General features: G+C 36.8%; 1 protein-coding gene across 2 annotated transcripts in view; it reads left to right on the plus strand.

Moving 5' to 3' along the window:
* The window catches only part of ITGB4 (integrin subunit beta 4), a 185265-nt gene that overhangs the window by 68592 nt on the left and 90766 nt on the right, over positions 1-25907 (plus strand). For both annotated transcript variants that reach the window (XM_085861673.1, XM_085861666.1), the window contains exons 14-18: positions 10555-10778; positions 11541-11644; positions 14129-14221; positions 19589-19718; positions 24678-24800. In XM_085861673.1, coding sequence (XP_085717799.1) covers positions 10555-10778; positions 11541-11644; positions 14129-14221; positions 19589-19718; positions 24678-24800 — 674 coding nt within the window. The remainder of the gene's footprint in view (positions 1-10554; positions 10779-11540; positions 11645-14128; positions 14222-19588; positions 19719-24677; positions 24801-25907) is intronic.

A 25907-nucleotide genomic window follows, 5' to 3' on the forward strand; every position in this document is an offset into this window, starting at 1 on the left:
TAATACGTTCAGTTTCTTCCCTTGTAAGGAAAGGTGTGTTCTCACCCTCGTTCTTTACATTCATTTCTCGAATCAATCTTGTAAAGTAATTCATTTTTGGTGTAAATCTAAAAGAATTATTTTCCTTTTTATATTTTTGATTATCATTAATTAGAAGATAATCACAGAATATACATTGTTTATAGGCTTTTGACTCTGTGTTTAATCCCCGTCTTTCACACGCAGGACAATTCTCAAATTTGTCATATGGAGAATCATGGAATTCAAGAGGCTCAAAATCGAGTAAACTATTCATATTTATAAAGTAAATCATCTTCGATATCATCTTCGATACTTTCAGAATCATCTATACTTTCATAACTATCATTTGAACACAAACTCTCGGTGTCATAACTATCGTTTGAATGCAAACTCTCGGTATCATAATCACTCTCATAATCTTCAAAATCTTCAGTTGAATATTGGCTCATTTAATTAGTAGAAAAAACATTACCATCGATATCGATATACATTTTTTCATTAACAGATTCAACTGCTACATTTTTTATATTAAAGGTAATTTTAAAATGATCCTTAACTACAATTGAACGAAATGTCATTTCACCTGATATATTAACATCCTTTATTTCATCAGGATTTATATCTTTAGGGTTGTTGAAAAAAAATACAAATTTCTCCTTGCATATTACAGATGGTCTTATCTTTTCTTTCTAAAGCTTCATCCATAAGGTTTTTATTTTTTGATACCTTTTCTTGTTTCATTGCTTTTTCTAGTTTTGAATATATTGCCAGAAGGAGAGGAGAAACTTTTGTTAGAGATACCTTAATTGATGTTCTTCCAGGTATACTAAAAGCCCTTCCACTGAAGTAAATTGAAGAACTCATCATATCCACCATAATTGTTTTTATCCAATAGTTGTTATATTTATCTTTGTTCAATTTTACATCCTTGACATATTTCTCAGCATCTTTAACAAATGAAGAGATTGATTGAAACTTGTCCTTTGTGTCTTGAAACATTGTATTTATTAAGTGAAAAAGTTGGAGGATAAAATGGTTTTAAGCACAGATTCACCTGTAAAATAAACGAAATTTTCATCAAGAAAATTTTAGTTTACACAGATTCACCTGTAAAATAAACGAAATTTTCACCAAGAAAATTTTAGTTTAAGCACAGATTCACCTGTAAAATAAACGAAATTTTCATCAAGAAAATTTTAGTTTAAGCACAGATTCACCTGTAAAATAAACGAAATTTTCATCAAGAAATTTTTTAGTTTAAGCAAAGTTTTATTATATAAATATGGTGAATACAACATACTGCGTATGTTTGTAATCACGAATATAAACATTATAGAAAACACCTCCGAACCAACAAACACACATTTAATCTATTTCACAAAATATCCCCTCTTGAGTTGGAAAGAAAACATTGTGATACCTGCTCAAAGGATGTTTTGAAGAGTAGTTATAATAGGCATCTTCAATCACAAAAACACAAGAAAAATGAGTTTAAAGTAAAGGGAGACTATTATATTGAAAACACTGATGGGGCATTTAAAGGGCATATAAAAATCAGGATTTTTCAATTTGGAGAACTCCGGTCCATCATCAATAGTTGAATCAATTGAAATAGTGAAACCTGATGTTGAAAAATTTATTAAAAAGACATTAAAAGAAATGAAAACTTTAAAGTTTTATATGGGAGTGAAAATGAATATGAAAAGACAAGATGAAGAACAAACTCCTTATATGAGGACAGATCTTCATTTTATAACATCATTTCAAGATTTTTTGAATAGTGGGGTTTATGAAGAACTATCAAGACAAGAGGAGGATGTTGATAATACAGTGGTAGGAAGTGGATTCAATATTAAAAAAATCATCTTTTTAGATATATACATTCTAAAAATCAAACCCTCTTAAAGCTTCTTCTTATATTGAATTACCAAAAGAAATAAACAAAAGAAGGCAGTTGTTAATATTAAGAATAATGACAATAAATGTTTTCTCTGGTCTGTTCTTGCTCACTTACATCCACCAAAATGTAATTCAGAAAGAGTAAAACAATATATGAAATATGAGAATACCTTGGACATTAAAGATTTTAATTTCCCAATGCCACTAACAGATATTCCTAAATTTGAGAAAAAGAATAATCTTTCTATTAATGTATATGGATTAACGGATACAAACAAAGTTCAGATATTAAAAATTTCAAACAACTATAAAAATGAAGAAACACACATTGATCTTTTATATTTTAGTGTTGGAAAGAATTCACATTACACATACATCAATAATTTATCAAGATTAATCTCTTCTCAGGTATTCAGAACAGCAAACAAAATATATCCTTGTGCGATGTCTTAATTCATTTCATACAAAAGAACGATTAGAACAACATTCAAAATATTGTAGTAATCATAAATCAGCTGTAATTACAATGCCTAAACCTGGTGAAAAGATTTCTTTGAAGATTATAATAAATCTATCATGCACCCATTTGTGATATACGCTGATTTTGAGTGTATCCTTAAAAGATAAATACTGCTTCTCCTAATCCAAAAGAACCATATACAAATAAATATCAAAACATATTCCTTGTGGTTTCTGTTATTATATCAAATCATCTGTTGGAGAAAAGTATAATAAACTTGAACAGTATAGTGGAAAAATGCTTCACAAGAGTTTGTAAAACGATTAGAAAAGGATTGTATAAGACTAACTAAATTAATGAAAGAAACAAATGAACCGATGAAATTAACCATAGAAGAAAAATTAGAATTTAGAAAAGAACAATATCTGTCATATTTGTGAGGAGGAAATTGAGGAGTCTAAAGTTAGGGATCATTGTCATCTTACTGGTAAATATAGAGGTCCCGCTCATTCCTGTTGTAATCTTAATTATAAATTACCTTCTTTTATTCCAGTCTTTCTTCACAACAGCGCCAACTATGATACACATCTATTTATAAATGAACTTTCAAAAACACCAGGGAATATTTCTGCCATAACAAACACAAGTCAAAAGTATATTTCATTTACAAAATGATATTCACAAAACCTATAACTCGTATAAGGTTTCTTGATTCTTACAAGTTTATGGGAACGCCACTAGCCAACCTCGCATCAAATCTAAGCTCCACGGGCTCTTTTCCAAATCTTAATTCATTCTTTCCAAAAGAGGAAATTCTAACTAAAGAGGAAATTCAGATTAAAGAGAGAATTCAAAGTAAAGAGGAAATTCTAATTAATGGGGAAATGAATGAAGAAATTCTTACTGAAGATGAAATTCTAATTATACACAAAATTCGAACAAAGAATGAAATTCTGACTAAAGAGGAAATTCTGATTATAGATGAAATTCTGATTAAAGAGGGAATTCTAACTGGAGAGGAAATTGAAACAAGGAATAGAAATTCAAAGTAAAGAGAAAATTCTTACAAGTAAGGGAATTTATCCTTATGGTTATATGGATTCATTTATGAGATTTAAAGAAACACAACTTCCTTCAAAAGAAAGTTTCTATAATAACCTTTATGAAGAAGAGATAAGTGATAAGGAATATAAACACGCACAAGAAATTTGGAAAATATTTAAGATAAAGAACCTTGGAGAATATCATGATTTGTATCTAAAAACAGATGTTTTATTGTTAGCTGATGTGTTTGAAGCTTTTAGATCACTCTGTCATAATAAAAATTGTTATGGATTAGATCCTGCCCACTATTTCACAGCTCCTGGTTTAGCTTGGAGTGCAATGTTGAAAATGACAAAACAAGATATAGATTTAGTCAGTGATGTAGATATGCTTTTGATGATTGAGAAGTCTAAGAGAGGTGGAATATCACAAGTATGTTCAAAAGATATGCTAAAGCAAATAATAAATATCTTCCAAATTATGAGAGTGAAAAAGATAGTAATTATTTGATGTACTTTGATGCTAATAATTTGTATGGATGGGCAATGTCTCAATCTCTGCCTTATGGTAAATTAGAGAGTGGGTGGAAGAAAAGGATTATGAAAAGGCTTTGATGAATATTGTTATTTCTTCTCAAGAGAAATTGAATGGCAAAGAAGAAGATTATTATTTTGAAGTTGATTTGAAGTATCCGAGTGATCTTCATAATAAGCATAAACACCTTCCTTTTACATGTGAGAAAGAAACACCAAAGAAAGAATGGTTCAGTGATTATCATAAAAGTTTTAATATTAAAGGCAAATCAACAGAAAAAGTTATTAACAACATTCTATGATAAAAGAGGGATATGTTTTGCATCAAAGGAACTTGAGACAATATTTATCTGCTGGGTTGAGAGTAGCTAAAATTCATAGAGTTTTAAAATTTAAACAAAGTCCTTGGATGAAAAAGTATATTAAATTCAATACAGATATGAGAACAAATACAAAAGTAAAATTTGAAGGGGAATTCTATAAATTGATGAATAATGCTGTCTTTGGAAAGACAATGGAGAATGTTAGAAACAGGCAAAACATTAGATTTGCAACATCTTGGAAAGAAGCTTCTAGATTGATAAATAAACCAAGTTTTGAGAGAGAAGAGGTTTTTTCAGAGAACTTTTCTGCTATTCATATGAAAAAGGAAAGTATTGTCATGGATAAACCAATTTATATTGGAACAGCAGTTCTTGATTTATCAAAGATATTGATGTATGATTATTTGTATAATGATTTAAAGAAAGAGTATGGTGAAAAATGCTTCATTGTTGTATATGGACACCGATAGTTTTATTCTAGATATAAAACTGACGATGTTTATAAGGATATGAAGAAAAACATTGGAGTATATGATACAAGTAATTTTAGTAAGAAGAGTGAGTTATTTTCAAAAAGAATGTAAAGGTTATTGGTAAGTTTAAGGATGAGTTGGGTGGAAAAGTAATGAGTGAGTTTATTGGATTGAGAGCAAAGGCATATGCTTATAAGTATGGTGATCAGATTGATAAAAGGTTAAAGGGAATAAAGAAATATGTAATAAAGAAATCAATAACTTTTAGAAATTATTATAATTGTTTGATGAATAAGAAAGAAGAATATAGGAAAATGAATACAATAAGAAGTTATAAACATAAGATATATAGTGAAGAAGTAAATAAAAGGCATTAGGGGCCTTTGATGATAAGAGATTTATTTTAGATAATGGAATAGATTGTGTTCCATATGGATATTGTATGATAGAGTGTATAAAATAGATTGTGTTCCATATGGGTATTGTATGATAGAGTGAATAGAATAGATTGTGTTCCATATGGACACAAGTTTTAACGATGGGAAGATGGGTTAGGGTTTTTAAGGGATTCAGCCGAGTTTTTCACAATATATAAATGGTCAGACCAAGTATTAGTCAAACTAAAGAGTGGAGAAAATCTCAGTCTTGGTATATAAAATGGAAAACATAATGAATGTGAAAAATATCAAATAAGTCTTATTGAAAAAAATATCTAAAACAAAGGTAAATAAAACAAATATGCGAATCAATTTAAAAACCAATAAGTTAGAGGATGTAAAGAAAATAATAAATATGTTTGAATGGACTGAAAAATTTGATGGTTATCAATTGAACAATGGAAAAATAATTTACTACAATATCAAAATGATATGCAACTCAGGAGGTGGTCAGATGAGATCATTAAGAGAAGTTTATCATTTCGTAATGGCACAAAAGGGGTATCTTAAAAATATAAAGATTCAAATGTTTTGTTTTTCAATATTTTAGATGGGGATTATTGTGCAAAGAAAATTAAACTATTGAAGGAATTTGAGAATGAACAAATGTTTATAGGTTCAATGAGTGAGCTAAACAATATGCATTGGTTATTTGATAAAGAGTGTCCCGGGGCTTAGACGTTTCAGATATTTCTTTCAATCACCTTTAACAAATCTTTATCTTGTTGTATGGGCTATTTGAATGAGAGCCCCTAGGTTAAAAGGGGAAATAAAAAATGACCGTTTTTACAGCCATTTTTCCTGCTGTGCAGGGGTTTGGCTTTTTCTTGAGGCAATGTTTTATGGCCGGATGCCCTTCCTGACACCAACCCTGGTCGCCTCTTACGACACACAGGGATACAGTACACCTATTCTAACCGGGGCATACACCGGGACCAGTACACTGGCACTCATTTCGCCGACCTCGGAAGGATGGCAGGCTGAGTCAACCCCCTGGTGTTAATTCAGCAGCCAACGGGATTTGAACTCAGGACCCTGGGATCCCAAGCCGCCACCCTAACAACTAAGCCAACACCAGGCTCCAGGTTAAAAGGGGAGACAAATAAATATACCTTGGGCTAAAAAGGGGATTTATTTTTTCAGGGGAAAAAAAAGAAAAATTTCATGGCTGAAAATCCCCCATTCATTTACATGGGGAAAAGTGAGCCAGAACCAGTATTCTTACCCTACTAAAAGGGTCTAAATGTGTATGAAGTGTTCGAAAGGGTTTAAGGAGTCTAAAGTATGTAACGGAATTAATAGACATAGGCATGGCCCAATAATACTTACTTAATAGATGTAGTTACGGTCCAGGTCACGTTACAACAGTACATAATTAAGACATACTCACATGGGTCCATTGAGGCTTTACGTCCGTCCCCCCATCCCCACCCTGATGGAAGGTGGAGTCTGCACATTTAAGCTCAGTGTAAAGTGTCTTAAATGGGTATATGGGTTGTAAAGGGTCTTAATGAGTGTATGGGGTTTAAAAAGGGTCTAAATTGTGTTTGGAATATATCGGGTCCAAAAAGGAATTAAAGGTCTAAAACATGCATTCCAATATAATAGTATACTGACAGTCCAAGTCATGTGCAAACATTACGTAATTAATAGACATACTCACATGGGTCGACCAAGGCTTCACCTCTCCCTTTTTCCCTCCACAATGAGGGTGGGTGGGGTTTGCATATTAAAGGTATAAAGGTCAAAAGCATTGGAGGGATTTAAAGGGATCTGAAAAGCTCTAAAACAGGTCCAAAGGTTGAAACGTGTAAAACAGTAAACGTCCAAAAGGTACATTTAAATTGTACCTAATTTATAAACTATTATGATTCCCCCATTGCATCATGGGATGATCAAACGATTTCTGTTGAGTTTTTCATTCTAGTTGCCAAAAACACCAATCAACCATGAATTACATCATCTTGTCAAGGATAACTCCCTACTTGCAGCAATATCTGAGGTTACCTGTGAAAAACATGGACCTTCTTTCTCTCTCTATGTCACATAAATGGAAGATATATATATATATATATATATATATATATATATATATATATATATATATATATATATATATATATATATATATATATATATATATATATATATATATATATATATATATATATATATATATATTGCTGATGCAATTATCACTTGAATAGATAAACGATTTCCATAAATCACAGCACTATTGAAGGTTTAACAGGCAATTGGATGCAAATTCAACTAAGTTTTACGTTTATTCCAATATTTAATAGGTACTAGATGACCCGTGAATCCGTTGTGTTCCCATTGTGACAGCAGTTGATAAAACATCATTTCCAAAAAAAAAAAAACCAGAGAAAAGATAGCTCCAGCAAACTATACTGCTGAGGTTGTTTGCATTGATCAAATTCTCCCGAAGAGTACTTGACTGAATTGGGAATTGATTTTTTAAATAATTTTTTTCCGTTGTCCAATGTGAACGAAACTTGATATTGCGCGTCAGTGTGAAAAAAAAAAACTGAGAAAAGAAAGTCGAAGAATTATTGTGCGTCATCTTCGAAACACAATTTTATTTATTAATGAACACGGAACTATTAGATCAAAATGGCGATGTTTATTTTATGCTTAAAAATAAATTGTTCTTTGTCTATACTAAATGTTTGAGATTTTTTAATAAATCATTTCAAGAAAATAAAAATATACTAAATGTTTGAGATTTTAAAATAAATACTTTCAAGAAAGTAAAAAAGATAGCTCCAGCGAACTATACCGCCGAGGTTGTTTGCATTGATCAAATTCTCCCGAAGAGTACTTGACTGAATCGGGAATTGATTTTTTAAAATAATTTTTTTCGTTGCCCGATTTGAACAAAACTTGATACTGCACACCGCAGGAGAATGGTGAGTAAGGTGGTCCTAAAATTTTTGCCCTATCGTGTACCGTTTTGGCTGTATTTCGGGAACATACATACATACATACATACATACATACATACATACATATATATATACATATATATATACATATATATATATATATATATATATATATATATATATATATATATATATACACATACGAGATGAGAGTTTTTGTAATATATAGATTGTCTATTCATTCATCTACTTCAAAGGCATTCGATCTTCTTTCATAACAAATTAATCAACCATATGCAGAAGTGATTTATTAAATTTTGCCAATTAGAAAATAGTCCATTGACATAAAAAATATATATAAATAAATAACGCAGCTGTGTATTAAAAATCACTGAGCAGGATACAAACTGACAGATACGTGACTAAAAGAGATATTACAGCTCCTGAGTGGATTTGCATGGTTATAATCATTTTCTTTTTTTTTCTAAATGGAGTTGTCCAACATAACTTGTTTTCTGCTTTACACCAGGTTACTCCAGTAAACTAATAAAGTTTTCTATTATCGTTGATCCATGCTTCCATGCAGGAAGAAAATATATTATAAAGGAAGACCACATTAAATTTAAACCATTAGCACATGGGTGCCATGGCATATACAGGTAGTGGACAAAAAATGGAAACACCTGGGTAAATTAGGGACACCAAGCAATGGCTTCCAACAGGTGTGGGATGTGGTCCGTGTGTTAATTAAGCAAATAACATCCCAGCATCCCATGGTCATGTATAAAAATGCTGCACAGGCCTGGTTGACTAAAATCAGGGGTTCACACAATTTTTTTTTAATGAGGTTCTCCAATGAGTACCAGCTGAAATGGTTTGATGCTCACAAAAAAATTTTTTGTCAGCTTGTTGCGTGCTCGTCTGTTTTCACAATCGCCACTCCGATTTTTAATGCAGCTCTCAACTTTGTATGCATCTTACACTTTGATATTTTAAAGTACGATATGATATTTGATATCTCTAAGTGGTCTCTCAGAACGTTCACTCCAGACAAAACACTCACAAACCGCTCTTTTTTTGTTGTTGTTCTGGATGCTCCTGAGCCTCCTCTTCTTCCTTTTCGCCAACTTGGTCTCCTTAAATTATTTTTTTTTAATCTTAAAAGTTATAAACTTACAATATAGTTTATATATTATATTGTCTAAATTTATAAACTTAATTTTGTACATTTAAATTTTGAAATCGCTGCAAATCAATTGTCAGAATTATCACGGAAGAATCTTACCGACACGAGCTACGAAAACCTCCTCTTCTCCCTCTTCGCTCATGTGTTCTCCTCAGATCGATCTTTTTATTTTTAATCTTTTAAGTTACAAGTTATAACATAACTTGTAATCTTATAATTTATAAACTTAATTTTGTGCACTTATATTTTGAAATCTCAGTTTTTCAGAATTATCACGGAAGAATCTTATCGATACTAGATGAGAAAACCTTCCATCAAAAGCCTCTGTTGTGCTGGAACTCTTTTGAGTTTTTTGAGCATCTTTGAAGTACGCATGTAGTTGTTTTTTTAACCGCGCATGAGTACCTGAGTACCAGTTATGTGAACCATTGCCTATAATTATGGCTAGTTAGGCTGCAAAAGGAGACATCAGTGAATTTGAAAGAGGGGTGATTGTTGGGGCACATTTGGCAGGAGCTTCAGTGATAAAGACAGCTCAACTTGTTGATGTTCATTCACGAGCAATGGTGTCTACGGTGATGTTGGCATGGAACTCCGAGGGAAAGACATCATCAGCAAAGGGGAACAGTGGGAGGAATGGCATACTCCAGGATTGTGATATCTGTGCATTAATTTGAAGTGCAAGGCAAAGCAGGTGAGCACATGCAGATCAACAAAATCAACTGTAAATTTCAACCTGGGGTGCGAGCAGCCAGTTTCATCAAAAACGGTCTGCCGAGAACGCCACAGAGTGGGATACCATTTTCAGGTTGCAGTGCACAAACCACTCATCACACCTGGCAATGCACATTTGTGAGTCCAGTGGTGCAAAGAGAACAGGCAATGGACTTCCGAGCAGTAGAGAAGTGTGTTAGATGAATCATCCTTCACCATGTTCTCAACAACCGGATGAGTGCATGTGTGGTGCCAACTAAAGAAGTTTTCAACCCTGAGTGCAGCATTTTTGTTGAGTAGTGTATCATTGGGACCTGAGGAAAATAACTAGACTGGGTAAACATTGGAAGCACATTCCTCCAATGAAGTGTTATACACTTTGATTTCTAAAGCAGCTTACTTTCGACCAGAATATTTACATTTATAATCTTAATAGCTTTACATTCGTGAAGCCCTTTGCTGGATATTGGGCAGATGTCTTTCTGGTTGAAACTCCTGGTATGAGATTATCCCGCAATCTTAAGATGAACATGTGGTGTGTCTCGACTTGCGTTACAGGCTAGGAAAGGACTGCAGTTGCAAAGCTGATGGTACACATGATGACCCTTCAGAAAACTGTAAAGCTCCGGGTAGTAGTACACTCTGCTCAGGACATGGTGACTGTATCTGTGGAGAGTGTGTTTGCACAAAACCACACGGTATCAGCATGCCTTACTATGGACCATTCTGCGAGTGTAACGACTTCTCGTGCACCAAAGGCAATGATAACCGCATCTGTAACGGTGCGTGAAGATGAGGCAGTGGCCATTGGAACCTATATTTTTTCTTTTTTTTCTTTTTCTTTCTTTTTTTTTCTTTTTCTTACTTTTTTAACCATTTTTCATTTTGTTATTCTCAGGTTTTGTGCAAGAGTAACCTTTAATCTAATACTTAGGACCTGAGCATTGATTGCAAACTCCCAAATTAAAGGGGATATGTCAAATTGTGACATTCATTTGGTGATCCTTTCATCCTTCCTTGTACATTTAGTTTGCACATGCAAATTTAAAGAAACAGCTTATCACTCTGGGAATTTGGAGTAAATATTATGGATATGAAATTCACTTTTAATGATTACAAAATTTTACTTTTGCAATTCTTATAATTTTGGTGTATTTTCTTGAAAATGGATAAGCTCACAAATACTGTATTTTGATTTGTGATGGATTCATCTTTCTATCCAATGATTACTTCTTGCTGAAGTGAACACCATGAATAGTGTGGCAAATAAGTAAAATAAACAACAGCAAAAAGATCAGAAATCAAATTTAGAGGTTCCAATTGTGAACAACATTGTGAAATCACAAGCGTGCACCATTGCTTTATCCATATTCACTCACATGCCACGCGATGGATAATGATCCTGATAACCAATTTTCCTTTTGCTCTGATATGTGATATTCTGCATTAACCTTATTGAAACATTAAATTAGACTACGAAATGTTAACTTGAACTTTGGCTTATAATGGCTTGAACTATAATTGAACTTTGGCTTGTACAACAGATAATGGTGACTGCGATTGTGGTACGTGCAAGTGCCGAAAAGGTTGGAATGGCAATGCTTGTGAATGTACACAGAGCAATGAAACCTGTCGGGACAGCAAGGGAGTAAGTTCATTGCTTTCTTTCTTCTTCCTATCACATTAAAATATCGTACTCGAAGTAATAGTAATAATAATCATAATATAATAATAGAGTAACATTCATAATAATATATTATTATTATTGCTGAGTCTGATTTTTATTAATTCATATTATTGTGTGTGTGTGTGTGTGTGTGTGTGTGTGTGTGTGTGTGTGTGTGTGTGTGTGTGTGTGTGTGTGTGTGTGTGTGTGTGTGTGTGTGTGTGTGTGTGTGTGTGTGTGTGTGTATGTATGAAATAAAAAAAACTTTAAAAGACTGGACTGGGCAAATTTTGGAAGCACATTCCTCTAATGAAGCATTACACACTTTGATTTCTCACCTCTGTTTTTAACACCTTACCAGAGAATCTCAGGGACACAGAGTACACAATTATGGATGCACAGTATACGTGCATTCAGACACACTCAACAAATTGTAAATGATAGGTTATATCTCAACAAATCAAATATCTGTAGATTACTTAACAGTAGAATTAAGATCAATACTTAAAAAAAACTGAAAGAAGGTTGGTGAATTGTTAACAGATTAATGGAAGAGAATTATCAAGAACAACTCCCAATTCAACACATGGAAGCAATTCTGGACATGATTGACCATAAAATGTACAAAGAGAAACCGAAAGAAATTAATCGGAAAAAGACAATGATATCATCAAAATTATGTTTGATAACAAAGGGGTGGAAATGATCAATATAGAGAAAATACGACAAGAGAAGGAAGTGCGGGGTAAACTTCCAGAAACGATACAACAAAGAGAGCCACCAAGGATGGTGTGCACTTTGTGAAATGCAATTAGGGGAAAATCTTCAACTATAAGGAAACTGTATAATCTATGGACGTAGAGGAATGGTTGAGTAACACACATCATTGTAACTGTGAACATTCCGTATTTAAAGATCCACATCATAAATACATTATCACAGGTGATCTCAGAATAGTGAAAGATAGAAAATTATGTGCATTACTTCCAAAAGGACCAAATTATCGAGAAAATAAAAGCTAAAGCAATGAAACTTATGATGATGGGACTGATGGAATGGCTGAAATTGATAAACACAGGATAATGAACATACTAATGGCTTTATGGTTAGAGGAGGTAGAGAAATATGTAAAAAGGAAAGTTGTTGATTTGATCAGAAAAGTTTGAATCAATAATCTGTTGGTAATTTTAAACAATCCAGAGACAAGTCATTATTTAAAACACATTCAAACACAAAATGTTATTGTTCCAATTAACAAAGCAAATAATAATATTTCATTTTCTGCAAATGATTCCACATTCAAACACTTTTGGAAGAATTGGGCTTACAGACTAGATTCTCAAAGATCTACAAAATATGTAACAATAATAAAATAGACTTCACACAATACCATATAAATTACTCAAAAGCAAGAAGACAGTTCCAGATAAACACCATAAATTACCATTCATTTGCTGGATCCAAAAAATGCACAAAAACCCTTGGAAGATGAGGTTCATCATCACGAGTAGAGAATGCAGCTTTAAACCATTGTCAGGTAGTATTACAGGGGTGATGAAACAAATTTATAAATGCTGAAAAAACTACCATGAAAAGACAAGGTTTTGTTTTGGTATTAAAAAATACTGGATCATTGATAATTCCAAACCTATAATCGACAGTATCCACAACATTAATAACAAGGGGAAGGTTAAATGTCTCTCAATTTGTGAATTTTTCCGCATTAGACACAAATATTCCACATGACAAGCTCGTATCCACATTGGACAGAGCAGTCGCTAAAGCATTTGCAAGAGGTAATAAACTATGCATTGAAGTCGATCACAAAAGGAGCAAACTGGTCTACAAAGGAAAATCAATATTCATGTCGTTTTTCAAAAAATAAACTTAATTTATTAGATGTCTCCGAAACAACAGTTTCTTTACATTTGGCAACAAGATACTCCAGCAGACAGTGGGGATAACCATAGGTTCAGATCCGGCCCCTTTCTTTGCAAATTTATTCCTGCACATGTATAGTATGAGTCTGATTGGATCCAGAACATGTGCAGGAATGAACTAACAACTGCACGAAGCTGTGGAAACATCTTCAGATTCATTGATGATTTACGAGCAATTAATGATGGGTTTGTATTTGATCAGCTTCATTATATATTTATATATATATATATATATATATATATATATATATATATATATATATATATATATATATATATATACAAACCCAGGTCGTCTAGTATGTGTATATATATGTATATATATATATATATATGTACATATATATATATATATATATATATGTATATGTATATATATATATATATATATATATATATATATATATATATATATATATTATACTACTCTCGTGAAGATGGGTTGGGAAGTTTTAAATAACCCCTTCTCTGTACAATTGACTCGGTAACAATGTAATGCCTTTCGTTTGATATCTGTACTTCACAGGGTATCTGCAATGGCAAAGGAGATTGTATCTGTGGAAAATGCCACTGCAAAATGCCTGAGCATTTTTCTGGGCTCACCTGTGAAATTTGCCTGGTAAGCATGAAGAACAGAAATTTTGAAATGAAATTGTACCTTCTGTCCTCAATTGTATTTAATGAAATGCTCCTTCTTTAAACTCAGAAAGGAGCAGAAACAATGTATCCTCCACAACGAAAGGTGGATGGAGGTTATGTTTTCACTCTTGTCTGTCTGTTTATGACGACAAAAATTGCAAATTTTCATCATGTGTTGAGCTGTCTTGATTGTTATGATGAAAATTTAATTTTTTGTCATATATCGGTCTGTCTCATTTGTATGTTTGTCTGTGAGTGCGATAACTCGTGAACACTTTCAGCAATCATCATCAAACTTTACCAGAGGATTCCAAAGGACAAAAGTGAGGCTGTCAACGTATTTTGACGATATAGGGCAAAAGGTAAGCCAAGGCCAAACATCAACAAGTTTGTCAAATTTCTAAAATCCTCAATTTTCATCCAATTGACTACAAATTTGAACAGAATTTTCACATCAGGTCACCCAATTCAACCACCAATTATTTTTGAGGTCAACATTGGCCGAATTTCTAAAATTGTCAGTTTTCATCTGAGTAATTTGAAATTTGTAGAGTTGCATATTTGTTCATTGAATTGTCAACAAAAATGTCAACCAAAATGTCAACCAAAATGTCAACACAGGCCAAAGGTCAATAACTTTGGTGAGATTTCTAAATTCCTCAATTTTCATCCAATTAATTTGAAATTTGAAGAGGATTTATATTTCAGGTCATTGAATTCAACGAACAAGCATTTTTGAGGTCAACATGGGCCAAAAAGTCGACATAAGCCGAATTCCCAAAATTGTCAATTTTCATCAGATCGACTTGAAATTTGAAGAGGATTTGCATATTTGGTCATTGACTTGAATCACCAATTATTTTTAAGGTCAAATTTGATTTATGGATTTCACAAATATCGTGGTATACATGAAATCTATCTTGTTACTTGCGAAAATTGAAGTTCTGTTCAAGTATATTTGTTGGTCTTGTGCATTATTCTGTTTGTCTGTTTGTTATGATGAAAATTGAAAATTTTCATCATATGTATGTATGTATGTATGTATGTACGTATGTTTGTCTGTGAGTGCGATAACTCGTGAACACTTTCAGATATCTTCCTAAAACTTTACCAGAGGATTGCGAAGGACAAAATTGAGGCTGTCAATGTTTTTTTGACAATATATCTCAAAGGTCAAGGTGTCAGTGATGTCATTTGCATAAGACAGATATGACCAAAAGTTTTTGCGCTACATGATGTCAAACTTGACACAAATGAAAACATCACCGACAAATTCCAAGCAGATTTTATAATCCGATCGTTATTAAAATGCAAGATTTCTTTTGGGGATGGGGACAGATGGCGCATTTCCAAAATGGCCGGAATCCATTGACGTGTAACATCGTTTCCGTGGCAAAGAAGTTGCCCATGTTAAAGTATAGGGGTTGTTTATGTGACAAAAAAGACGATAACTTGGAAACGCTTCAAGATAATTTATCAAATTGCATCTTGTTCAAAGGTTAAGGTGACAGTGATGTCATTTGCATGATTTTTGTCATACCTGTCAGGCATTTGCATGATGCCTCCTTGCCTGTCTGTTTACTTGATTTTGAGCAGGATATCTCAAAAAGTTGCGGACGGATTCGGTAGAAATTTTGTTGGGCAGGTTGTGTGTGTGTGTGTGTGTGTGTGTGTGTGTGTGTGTGTGTGTGTGTGTGTGTGTGTGTGTGTGTGTGTGTGTGTGTGTGTGTGTGTGTGTGTGTGTGTGTGTGTGTGTGTGTGTGTGTGTGACGTGGAAGAATTTGTTCAATTTTGGTGAAGATCCGAATCCGGTAACTTTTTAATTTTTCAAGTGATTCTTCACAATTGAGAGATGGGGCTAAAAACGGTATGTAACATGTTATTTCAAAAAGTTGTGGAAGAGTTATGACAAAACGAGGTGGATGAGTTGGTTCGGTGACAAGAATAAGTTGATTCGATTTTAGTTCAGGTTCGGATCCAGATCCGGCCTATCGGTGGCATACAAAACGTAAACTATTCAGCCTGGCCGGAGGTATGTGCTCCAACTCGTTGCCTGCTCGTGTAAGAATGACAATCAGGTTAACAATGAAGGTCTGTAGGATCTGGCCACTAAAGGTGGATGACTAATTTGAAAGTCTGAAGGAAAGATTAAGACCAAATACAATTTTGTGCTTCATTGCAAAGTTGAGAAAAAAGTGCAATAATAGGAAATGAATGTGGACAAGCATCATATCCCTCTGTTGGGAAACCGTGTTTAACTATTGCTCTCTTTCGGTCAAAATGCTTGGTGCAAAAACAAGAAAAACAGCACTCAGATTGTGAAATGTAATCCTACAGAAAGGCATCAGTTCCTGACATAAATTTCAATGAGTGAAATTATTTTAAACCTTTTAACTGATAAAACACCCTTGTTTTTTTACTTCTTATACTTGATGATTAATCATCGGCATTATAATTTTATTTGCTATGCAGAAACTCAAAAGTAAGTGGTTATTTTCCTGCTTGCTATTGTGACTTGATTATATACTGTATAATAAACTCGACCAAGTTTGGTAGACTCGACGTTAATGAGTAAAAAATACTTCGTTAAACTGCCACACTATGCATGGTGTTCACTTCCATCGCATAGCAGAGGATAGGTGTAGAGAAAACAAAAAAAGAGATGCTGCACTTGCATCTCCCCACATGATTGGGCAAGGTCGTCGAATGCATCGAGGCACGTGAATAGCCCGCAATGGGGAAACAGTACACTTAAAAGTTTTGGACCTCTCAGCATCAAAGAAAGCTACATATTTGGGAATCTGGAGAGCTAGCCCAAAGTAGAGAGTTTCACTGCATGTTGCAGTTGAAGGGCTTGCATTTTGTGAATGATTGGCAGGTAAAAATGAAGTATTCAGACCAGCAAAAAATTCCTTTACAGCACATGGCCTTTTAGGCTGGCAAAGAGATGTGGTTGGTCCAAGACCTACCATGAGAGAGAATCTCACCAATTGCATCTCCAGGGAATTTGCCTCGGTCAAAATCTGGCAAAATAATCTGAAGTGTTTGTAAAAAACGTTTTTGGGAGAAAAAGGATGAGGACATGGGTTTCTCCTTGGCTGAAGCTTACCTTTGATATCTCAGACTATGATTCAGTGGTTATTTTTAGATTGGCAGTCAATGGGATTGCAGTGGACTGTTTGCTTGTCTGTGGGATGAAGGACAGAGCAGCATCAGGTGGAATCCTCAACAAAGTGGAAGAAATTGCTTAACAGTGAGGTTGAAAAGTCTTCTATAAATCAGGAAGACTACGAGGCCCAGTTTTGCTCTGAGTTACCCCCAACCAACGAGAGGACAAGAGGTGCTCAATTGAGAGACATTTACAGTCATGGATAAACTTCAATAACCAGAGTTGTACCAGCATTAATATGTTGTTGATGGAGATTTTTGCAAGAAGTCTTGAATGCCAGATAGTAGTAACATGTCAAATGATACTTCCCTACTCTCCTGGTTGAGACTCTGAACATCATAAAATAATTGGGAAAACAGGATTAGCTTGTCCAGGGCGTAATGCTTGGGACATAAATTAAATCAGTGTTCAGGGATCTCAGAGATTGAAAACAAAAACATTTTGAGTTGTTCTACCATTACAACCAGTTTCAGTATCTTCTCAATGGTCCAGAAGAAATAGCAACAGTGAAACCAACAAGCAGCAATGAAACTTGTGCCAAAAAGAAAGAAGGCTAAGAAGAATTATTATCTTTCTAAGAATCTTGGAGTAGCAAAAGCAAGAGAAAATATCAAACAATTTTACAAAGCTTATCAACATGATACAAAGGAAAGCAACCATCTCAAATAAGAACAGGTGAAGAAGGCTTTGGAAAAAAAAAAAAAGTGCAATAATTGATGCCTGGGATAATGCCCTCAGCAAAAAATTTGAAGATGTAAAGAAAGCATACATTAACTGCAAGCACGAAAGGAGTTGGCATCTCATAAACGACATTAATGGAAGAAAGGCTTTCCACAAAGGTCGTATTAAAGGAAGTAACGATGTGGAAAGGATTAAGAACTCGTACACTCATTTTCCGAATCTTCTTGGCAGCCCACCAACGATAGATGATGAGCAGGAGGAAGTCAAAACTGTCTTTGAAAACCTTGTCATCAAGACGTGTCAGTTCGATGTTGAAGAATGCAGCAAAGCAAAGGTGTCTTTTGTGGAAGGAAAGAGTTGTGGCACACATGGTATACCACCAGAACTTCTTAAACGGTGTGGCGTCGACGTTGCATTCTCAACTTTTGCAATGCAGCACCAATGGAAGCAGAAAAGTCGAGAGCATGGTTGATCTTAAATATAATTGCCATTCCAAAATCCATATATCTCAAGCCTTGGCAGCAACTATTGTGGTATTAGCCTCATATCAACCTCAAACCAGAGGTTCTTACTGATTTCGACTTTGCCAATAAAATAGCCTTGTCAGAATTAATTGAGCAAGTGCACTAACTTCTTAAGAGAGTTGAAACAAGCACCAGTAAGACAGGCCTAACAATTAATACGAATGAAACTAAAATGACGGTATTCAACCAGTGAAGAGAGGTCTCAATCATTTCAAACAATGGAATAATACTTGAGACAGTCGATGACTTCAAGTATCTTGGTTCCCTGGTTAACACAATTGCTCACGATATCAAATGTAGGAAAGCTGTCGCATAGAGGGCTTGCAGCGAACTTTCAAGAATAATGAAATCAACAATCTTTTGGCGTATCAAGGAATGACTGTTCATGGCAACAGTTGAGTCTGTCTGCTTCACGGAAGTGAAGCACGCACCTTCGCTGCGCCACATGAGAAGGGACATGATGTTGTTGTTATACTAGACTTCTTCATTCAGCTTTCAATATCCATTGGTCTGAATATAGGACAAATAAAGAGCTCTGGGGTTCTCTTCTGAGATTGCCGGTTAAAATTTGAAGATGTTTCATGTTTGCCTGGGCACTGCCACCGCTACAAAAACGAACCCATCTCCAATCATACTCTGGACACCTAAACATGAAAGACCGTAGCAGGGTAGACCAGCTCTCGACTCCATCAACGTGTTGAAGAAGGATACGGGCCTCGAGACGGATGAATTACACACAGCGAAGCTTGATCGTGGGAACTGGAAGCTAAGGATCAATGTCATCTGAGTTTGGATAAAGAAGTGACTAACGAAGAGGAGGAAGCAGAAGAAGCCCTAATGCTTTTCGTGAGCTTGCTGTTAATGTAGATAAGCTTTAATAAATTTGTCGTTTAGTGAATTTGTTTGATTTTTCTTTTAATTCCATTTTGACAATGCATTCATATTTATTTATTTTTCAATATTTGTTTCCCAGAATTGCCAGGAGATGTGTGAAAACACACGGGCATGCGTGCAGTGCAGAATGTTTTCCACAGGAGAGAAGAAAGGGAGTGACTGTGACTCTTGCCCGAATAACATCGAAGGCGTCTCTGATCTCAAGTCCGGTGTGTTCACATTGGGTTCTCAATCTCTGCAGCTGATTCTGTGTGTTCTTCTTGCTTTATATCCAATTTTACTAAATGTAGTTACAATCATCAAACTTGTGGAGTGTGTGTGTGTGTATGTATATATGTATATGTATATATATATATATATATATATATATATATATATATATATATATATATGTACATACATGTATACAGTAAGTCCTTGCTTAACATCATCCCGGTTAATATTGTTTCGTTACTAAGTCGATGATATATGTATTTGAGAACATCGTCATTTAAAGTCGTTCACTGTTCCATTATAAAGTCGTTTTACCTCTAATTTGGTACCAAACTCATGGTTTTCCTTGTTTTAATGAAGCTACACCATACATCATACTGTAAATACCGGTGTATAAGCCCACCCAGAGTAAGTGCAGTATCGGTCTGATATACACCGAGCTGTGCATCGATAACATCGGTGGTTGCGTCACCCTCTCCGATCTCAGGTGTTTTAAAAGTACGGTAGTAATGCAGGTGACTGGCTGGCATTTGTTTGTATGTTACACTGATGGAAACATCCTCAAATGCATCGATAACATCAGTGGGTCCTGAAGTTACTCAGGTGTGGATGAATGGTGTGTGAAAGAAGTTGTGACCAAGATGTATCAATGACTTTAAAGGATTTTGAAGATGTTGTCCTCGCTATGAAGAAAGTTATCCTCAGCTTGGCCAATAAAGTGGGTTTTTATGAGGTGGAAGAAGCCGATGTTACACAACTTCTGCAATTACACAGAGAGGAGCTAACCAATTAAATGAAGATCTGAAGCAATGAGAGATGATGATGTTCAATTGATTTGTTTGAATTAACAAAAAACTTCCACTCTACATGGAAATAATGTCTTTTGTCTGGTGATAATGTTTTCCTTGGAACCGAAACCTCCCCCCCCCCAAACCCCACCCCTCCCGCCTATTTTCCTCAATTTTTGTGTGGAAATTGGATTCGCCTAAAGTCGTTTCAGTTAGTCATATATGTGTGTGTGTATATATATATATATATATATATATATATATATATATATATATATATATATATATATATATTTTTTTTATATATATATATATATATATATATATATATATATATATATATATATATATATATATATATATATATATATATGTATATATCTTCTTCTTCTTCTTTTGGCTGCTCCCGTTAGGGGTCGCCACAGCGGATCATCCGTATGATCCGCATTGTGATTTGGCACATGTTTTACGCCGGATGCCCTTCCTGACGCAACCCTGGTCGCCTCTTATGACACAGGGATATGGTACACCTATTTTAATCGGGGTATACACCGGCCCAGTACACTGGTACTCATTTCGCCGACCTCGGAAGGATGACAGGCTGAGTGAACCCCCTGGTGTATTAATTCAATGGCTCAACGGGGTTTGAACTCAGGACCTTTTGGATCCAAAGCCGCTGCCCTAACCACTGCGCCAACACCAGGCATATATATATTTATATATATATACATATATATATACATATATATAAATGTTAATATATATATTTATATATATATATATATATATATATATATATATATATATATATATATATATATATATATATATATATATATATATATATATATATATATATATATATATGTATATATATATATATATGTATATATGTATATATGTATATATATATATGTATATATATATATATGTATATATATATATATATGTATATATACACATACATATATACACATACACATATGTACTGTGGGACTTCAGTGGGGAAAGAAGAGTGCTCACCAGTAAGATCTCCGGGAGCACTCACCAGTAAGATCTCCGGGAGCACTCACCGGTAAGATCTCCGGGAGCGGTCTCCAGCATGATCTCAAAGAGCACTCTACGGCAGGATTTCCAACAGCACTCACAAGCAGGATCTCCAACAGCGCTCTGCGGCAGGATCTCCGGGAGCACTCACCAGCTGGTCTCAAAGAGTACTCTGCGGCACGATCTCTGGGAGCGCTCACCGGCTGGATCTTTAAGAGTGCTTGTCGGCTGGATCTCCAAGAGTGCTCTCCGGCAGGATCTCTAAGAGTACTCACCGGCAGGAGCTCTAAGAGCGCTCTTCAGCAGGATGTCCCGGAGTGCTCACCGGCTGGATCTCGAAGAGTGCTCACCGGCTGGATCTCGAAGAGTGCTCACTGGCTGGATCTCCAAGAGCACTCACCGGTAGGATCTCGAAGAGCACTCGCAGGCAGAATCTCTAAGAGCTCTCTGCGGCAGGATTTCCAAGAGCGCTCGCAAGCAGGATCTCGAAGAGCGCTCTGCGGCAGGATCTCGAAGAGCGCTCTGCGGCAGGATCTCCAAGAGCACTCGCCGGCAGGATCTCCAAGAGCACTCGCAGGCAGAATCTCTAAGAGCGCTCTGCGGCAGGATCTCCAAGAGCACTCGCCGGCAGGATCTTGAAGAGCACTCGCAGGCAGGATCTCTAAGAGCGCTCTCCAGCAGGATCTCCGGGAGCGCTCACTGGCTGGATCTCTAAGAGTGCTCACCTGCTGGATCTCTAAGAGCGCTCTGCGGCAGGATCTCAGAGTGCTCTCTGGCAGGATCTTAAAGAGCACTCTCTGGCAGGATCTCTACGAGCACTCTCCAGCAGGATCTCTAAGAGTACTCTCCAGCAGGATCTCGAAGAGCGCTCTCCGGCAGGATCTCGAAGAGCACTCGCAGACAGGATCTCGATGAGCACTCGCCGGCAGAATCGCCAAGAGCGCTCTGCGGCAGGACCTCCAAGAGCACTCGCTGGCAGGATCTCGAAGAGCACTCGCAGGCAGGATCTCTCAGAGCACTCTGCGGCAGGATCATTAAGAGCGCTCTGCGGCAGGATTTCCAAGAGTGCTCTCCGGCAGCATCTCCAAGAGCGCTCGTAAGCAGGATCTCTAAGAGCGCTCTGAGGCAGGATCTCTAAGAGTGCTCTGTGGCAGGTTTTCCAAGAGCGCTCGCAAGCATGATCTCCAAGAGCGCTCTCCGGCAGCATCTCCAAGAGCGCTCGTAAGCAGGATTTCCAAGAGCGCTCTGAAGCAGGATCTCTAAGAGTGTTCTGTGGCAGGATCTCCTGGAGTGCTCACTGGCTGGATCTCTAAGAGTGCTTGCCGGCATGATCTCCAAGATTGCTCTCAGGCAGTAACTCCAAGAGTGCTTTGAGGCAGGATCTCCGGGAGCACACACCGGCAGGATCTCCAAGAGCGCTCTGAGGCAGGATCTCTAAGAGCGCTCTGAGGCAGGATCTCTACGAGCGCTCTGCTGCAGGATCTCTGGGAGCACATACCGGCAGGATCTCCAAGAGCGCTCTGCGGCAGAATCTCCTGGAGCGCTCACTGGCTGGATGTCAAAGTGTGCTCTCCTGCAGGATATCTGGGAGCGCTCATGGCTGCATCTCCAAGAGTGCTCTCCGACAGAATGTCGAAGAGCGCTCGCCAGCAGGATCTCTCATAGTGCTCTCCAGCAGGATCTCCGGGAGCGCTCACTGGCTGGATCTCTAAGAGTGCTCACCTGCTGGATCTCTAAGAGCGCTCTGCGGCAGGATCTCAGAGTGCTCTCTGGCAGGATCTTAAAGAGCGCTCTCTGGCAGGATCTCGAAGAGCGCTCTCCTGCAGGATCTCCAAGAGCGCTCTCCGGCAGGATCTCCAAGAGTGTTCTCCGACTGGATCTCTAAGAGTGCTCTCCGGCAGGATCTCCAAGAGTGTTCTCCGGCAGGATCTCTAAGAGTGTTCTCCAGCTGCATCTCCATGAGTGTTCTCCGACTGGATCTCTAAGAGTGTTCTCCGGCAGGATCTCCAAGAGTGTTCTCCGGCAGGATCTCCAAGAGTGTTCTCCGGCAGGATCTCCAAGAGTGTTCTCCGACTGGATCTCTAAGAGCGCTCTCCGGCAGGATCTCCAAGAGTGTTCTCCGACTGGATCTCTAAGAGTGCTCTCCGGCAGGATCTCCAAGAGTGTTCTCCGGCAGGATCTCTAAGAGTGTTCTCCAGCTGCATCTCCATGAGTGTTCTCCGACTGGATCTCTAAGAGTGTTCTCCGGCAGGATCTCCAAGAGTGTTCTCCGGCAGGATCTCCAAGAGTGTTCTCCGGCAGGATCTCCAAGAGTGTTCTCCGACTGGATCTCTAAGAGCGCTCTCCGGCAGGATCTCCAAGAGTGTTCTCCGGCAAGCTCTCCAAGAGCACTCGCAGGCAGGATCTCGAAGAGCACTTGCAGGCAGGATCTCGAAGAGCGCTCTCCAGCAAGATGTCTTCGAGCGCTTGCCAACAGCATCTCCAGGAGTGTTTGCTGGTGGGATCTCTAATTGAAAATAAATAAACAAATCCTCCAGTGCAACCAACTGGAGATGTCTGTGGTCAAATTCTTAGAGCACTCACCTTGTGAAGGAAGTCATGCTTTCGCCACTCCCTCCCTGTCTCTTGTCTCATACTCCCTCCCCCCCCCCACCCCCATATTACTTAATTCTCCCCTTCCATTGACATCGAAACATCAGATATTTATGACTTTGTCGAAACAACAGACCTTGAGATTAAATGTCTAGTTTGTTGTTGTACCTTTCTGGTGATTACCATTTTGTATTCTTCACTCCTTGGTTATGATCTCCTCATTCTACAATCAGTTCTTTCTCCAAAACAAATGCTCTAAATCCTCTTTTTCTCAACTATGTCTCCTTGTGTCCATCCTCTTATGCTCTTCCTCCCAATCCTTTGATCATCACTGTCAACTCGGTCTTCCATTGCCACCAGCTATTTTACTTGCGAACCCAACCCACACTCTTCATTTTACCATTGTGATCTTGTGTCTGTCTGTCATTTGGCCACCTGTTCTCCTCCAGGAAAAAAAAGCTACTATAAGTAGGAGGTATGAGATAGGAGCTAAATTAAGTCTAATGATCTGTTTGTTCCCTTCTGCAGATGATCACAATTCTCAACATTGCAAGTTTAAGGATGAAGAGGACGGATGTATTTACCAGTACATGGTAGACTACGACCCCAACAAGTCCAAAGAAAATCACATCCAGGCTTTGAAACAAAAAGGTACTCTCAACAAGTTTGAGCTATTATTTATAGCCATTTGAACTTCCAGTGAATTGCTTATGGAGAATTATCAGTCGTAGTTGGGTTTGTCCAAAGAAACAGTTTAGTGGATGTGAAATTTGAAACTACGATAACTTTACATCTGACCTTTCATCTGATCTCTTTTTCTTCCTAATTGGACATTAATCATCCTCTTTGTAGGAAATGTCATGTTTTGTTTTGTTTTTCAAAAGGCTGCTTTGTGGGTATATTTGAAGAAGTGTCTTAACGAGACAAGATGGTCCAGCCCCATCCATCCACTGGGACCATACTCTGTGCAGAGCATTGGTGCTGCCTAAGCAGCATCCTTGGCTATCGGGCACAATCCTGGACAGGTTGCCACTCTGACAGAGGAAACCAGCATGCTGGCACTCATTTTGCCGACCTCAGAAGGATGACAGGCTGTCAACCCCACCTGGTATTAAATCAACAACCGAGTGGGATTTGAACTCAGGATCCTCGGATCCCAAGTCCACCAACCTAACCATTAAGCCAACACCAGGCATATGTCCAGCCCCATTATATTTGTAATGATACCAGGAGGAAAGCCCTTCAACTATGATGGGTCCAAGCGTAAACTATGATCACTTCCCTCCCCCCCCCACCCCATCACCACCATCACAGCACAGGTGTTAAATAATATAACTTACAGGCTTGTTTATTTAATTTTGTTTCATAAAGAAAAGTATGATTAATTTCGAAATCTATTTTCAAATTGATAACGGAATTTCAGAGCAAATAATTTTTTTTTTAATCCACAAGCCATGCTTTATCGGATTCAATCAGTTCCTTTATATACTTGAAGGGCACCCTGTCGAGCGCCAACCTCCATCCCATAATGCCTGATCCACGACAACATATCGGGCCCAATACATTTTGAGATATCGTGCTACATATCATTTTGAGCCCTCTCTCTCAATGGTGAATAATCCCTTTAAAAATTCTATTTGTCGGATTCGGATTTTCACCAAAATCTAATCAGTTCATCCATGTCACACACACACTGAACCCGTCCACCAAGTTTCATCCGGATCCATCTACAACTTTTTGAGATATCCTGCACACAAA

The sequence above is a fragment of the Eptatretus burgeri genome, chromosome 2, assembly GCF_056783735.1.
Source record: "Eptatretus burgeri isolate ZD-2024b chromosome 2, Ebu_testis_v1, whole genome shotgun sequence".
NCBI classification, from domain to species: Eukaryota; Metazoa; Chordata; class Myxini; order Myxiniformes; family Myxinidae; genus Eptatretus; species Eptatretus burgeri.